At 29.4% G+C, this 3,357-nt stretch overlaps 1 protein-coding gene across 1 annotated transcript; it reads left to right on the top strand.

The window, feature by feature from the left end:
• On the top strand, positions 1-2,849 carry LOC136983779 (phenazine biosynthesis-like domain-containing protein 1). The gene is made up of 8 exons (XM_067280628.1): positions 1-1,098; positions 1,192-1,291; positions 1,381-1,592; positions 1,826-1,864; positions 1,944-2,032; positions 2,110-2,303; positions 2,388-2,450; positions 2,518-2,849. Exons 1-8 carry the CDS (start codon positions 1,000-1,002, stop codon positions 2,634-2,636), a joined length of 915 nt encoding a protein of 304 aa, XP_067136729.1. The 5' UTR covers positions 1-999; the 3' UTR covers positions 2,637-2,849.
• The last annotated feature ends 508 nt before the right edge of the window (positions 2,850-3,357 follow it).

Genomic DNA, 3,357 nt, shown 5'->3' with positions numbered 1-3,357 from the left:
ATTGCATTTGAAATGTTTTTGTATTTTTATCGACAAGTATTCCTTATTCAAGAGCTATTAAAACCATATTTTTCACGAATTTTTATTGGCCCCATTTTTTTTTATGACTCGTTCCTGTTACCACCGCTTGGGGCGCTTACCGAAACGTGAGATAAGAAATGCCGAAAACGTAATTAAGTTAAAAATGCGAATTTAAAAAAAAAATACATCAAATTAGTTGTAATTAAAATTTATTCGAGAATTTAATTTATCTTTATTGAAGTAAATTATATTTACGCGCGTATACAATTAAAAACGGAGTTACTTTTCAACCGCTGCGTCATCTGTTTAAGTTAACAAATTTCAGCCGTTTTTGGCACCTAAATTTTCATTAAAAATTGGTTTATGAGCATTTCTGTAAATTAAAATTTATAAAATTCGTTAAATTTCCCCCTTTCCGACTTCAAGCGCGCACTTTCGGGGATGATTTCGCAGAGTTATTTATGCAATTAGACTGAAAAAATAAAGAATAAACAACGAATAGAATGTGGAATAATACATTTCCCTTTGTTTATAACCGAAGACGTTTAAGAAAAACAAGAATTATTCTCATTACTATGCACATAATATGCCAAACCGGTATATTTACAGCACTGTAAATCTTATCCTTGACTTCTTTTTTTTTCTTTATCTGACTTATTCTCCGGTTGGAAAGAAATAAAATAAAGTAAAATATTGCTTAAACTGAACGAATAAACTGTTAAAAAGTCTTATCTCTTGGTATCAAGCTGAGAAACACCTGCATAAGTCATGTAATTAATTAGCAATAGTAATATTGTTACCAGTGAAAAGAGCTTGTAAAAAATATATATACACATATACTTTGGCCGAATGCCAGTTTACAGTTGTAACTGTATTTAGAAGCTAATCACACATCTAAGAATTATCTGCAGTTTTGCCTTATCTAACAGAAACAAGGTCAACACTTATACAAGGAGACAGTAATAAGTTTGAACAAATATGGATCACAATCTTCTGCCTTTGTATATTGTTGATGCATTCACTAAAAAAGCATTTGCTGGAAATCCTGCAGCTGTCTGCCTAATTTCCAGGAAACATGTAAGTAAGATGCTAACCAGAATTGTAATTTATTATTAATTATTTAATTTTTTTTAAAGAAATCTTTATTTCAATCTAAAATGATTGTTTCAGGAGCTGCCGGATGAAACTTTGCAGAAAATAGCAGCCGAAATGAACCTTTCGGAAACTGCTTTCGTCATAACTTCCGGCGACGAAGATGGCTTTGCTAAAGGTAACGAGTTTGTGTCTATATGAATATGTTACAAAGCTTAAATGTAAACATTAATACAGAATATTTTTATTATAAAATTGGGCAAACAGAATCAAAGTTTCATTTGCGCTGGTTCACTCCAAAATTAGAAGTTTGGTTGTGCGGTCACGCTACGTTGGCTTCCGCATCCACACTCTTCAACTGTTTAGGTAACACTTCGCCTACCTTAGAATTCGAGACTCTAGCCGGAAGCGTCTACGCATCTAGAAGCTGTAACGGATTAATAACGTTGGACTTTCCTCGAAACGATCCTCGTAAATTGGTAAAAATTATCATTAATATGGAATTAGATTTAAAGCGAAATGATAGTTTATGACTTAAGTCTTTAAATGTTGCTAACTTACAATAAGGCAAATCATTTGTGACTTCGGTTCATCCTAAGCTGTTGAAAGTCAATTGATAAATAGTGACGAACCTCCCAAAATTGAAATTATTTTATTTTACTGTTTGTGTAAAAAAATTTATACAAATTTTTAACATTATATTTTCCCATAGAGTGAAGAGGAAATGCAGAATTTACAGCCTTTGGTTAATGTGAGTGATTTCAACACAGTTGATTTGATCATTATAATGCTATAATGCATTTTATATTAAGATTATCATAATTCTTTAGCTTATAGTAGGAGAATTGGAGTATGAGGAAGTGCTGGTTTCATCAGTTGCAGGAAAATTAATGATTCGTTTGCGTGATAATTTGTCAAGGTAAATGCTTATCGATACAAATTATTCTGATGTGAAATTTAATAGTTTTATTTGTACATTTTTGTATTTTTTAACAGGAAGGATTTGGAATCAATCAAGTTTTCCTCGCAAACCATATTGGAAATAGATAATCCTCTTAGTATCCGAGGGGCAATAGTTACATTAAAAGGAAATTCAAACAACGGTTGCATTAATGACGACGGGATACAGTACGATTTTATCTCACGATATTTTGCTCCTTGGGTTGGTATATTAGAAGATCCCGTAACAGGTAACAAAATATAACACTTATGTAACTTTAAAACACATTTAAATTACTCGGAAACTAACTCGTCCTCCACCAACCGTACGACAGGTTCGGCACACACCATATCGGCTCCTTACTGGTCTCGTTTACTGTCCAAAAACAAATTATTCGGTAAGCAATTAACTTTTACAATTAGCATGTTCTAAATTTACATGTTTAACTTCATTGAAAATTTTAGCTTTTCAGTCTTCTCCACGAGGAGGAGAGCTCCAATTGACTGTAAAAGACCAAAGAGTAGAGATAAGTGGAAATTCTGTAGTCGTTGTGAAAGGACAATTGGATATCTCGAGAAAATAGAAATGATATTATATCTAACTACAGAATTATTAGTGTTTCTATACAAGTAAACTGTAAATTGTATGACTCAAAATTATAAAATCAACGTTTCGGATGCCAAATTATATACAATTTATTGCATTAATCAGTGTGTTACATAAGATATGATATTGCTGAACTAGTAATCATCATTTACTTAGACTTTAGATAATTATAAATAAAAAATGATATGCATCTGATGGTATATTTTTGAGTACCAAGTCTACAATTTCACTCCACAAATTTCTTTTTAAGTTGAAAATTTATGTTAAACTGTAAGAAAAAATATTTTCTAATCAATAATGAATTTTATTCCTAAAGCAAGTAAATAATTACTTTTAAAAAATGCATTAAAAATTAATATAAGCATCAAATTTTCAAAATTATTACCTGAAAATATTGATTTCTAAGCAGTTAAAATTTATTTTTTAATTAATAATTTAAAATATATACATGAAAAATTAAATTTTAAATCAGGAAGTAATTTTAAATTTAGTAAAAATAAATTATTTTCTTGTTTTTTTTTATCTTTAATATTGATAATTTAAAAGGGAAGAAAAAAAAGTTGATATATGAGAGGGATGTAATCAAGAAATTTTATTTTTATGCCTTATTTAATTGACTTTTCTTTTAGAGATTTATTTTTAAAATTTACTTTTTTAATTTTAAAAGTTTATTTCGTTTTTTATTCAAATGAAAATTA

The sequence above is a fragment of the Centruroides vittatus genome, unplaced genomic scaffold, assembly GCF_030686945.1.
Source record: "Centruroides vittatus isolate TY-2023 unplaced genomic scaffold, ASM3068694v2 contig_120, whole genome shotgun sequence".
Lineage (NCBI taxonomy): Eukaryota > Metazoa > Arthropoda > Arachnida > Scorpiones > Buthidae > Centruroides > Centruroides vittatus.
The sequence above is the reverse complement of the archived record's forward strand: the minus strand, read 5'-3'. Positions and strand labels throughout refer to the sequence as shown.

What these genes read in the sequence shown, in the direction of transcription:
- LOC136983779 (XM_067280628.1), top strand. Translation starts at nt 1,000, where the DNA reads ATGGATCACAATCTTCTGCCTTTGTATATTGTTGATGCATTCACTAAA. An exon ending in CGAAGATGGCTTTGCTAAAG is followed by an intron (nt 1,292 to 1,380) that starts GTAACGAGTTTG and finishes TTGGGCAAACAG; the next exon opens with AATCAAAGTTTCATTTGCGC. An exon ending in GAAACGATCCTCGTAAATTG is followed by an intron (nt 1,593 to 1,825) that starts GTAAAAATTATC and finishes ATTTTCCCATAG; the next exon opens with AGTGAAGAGGAAATGCAGAA.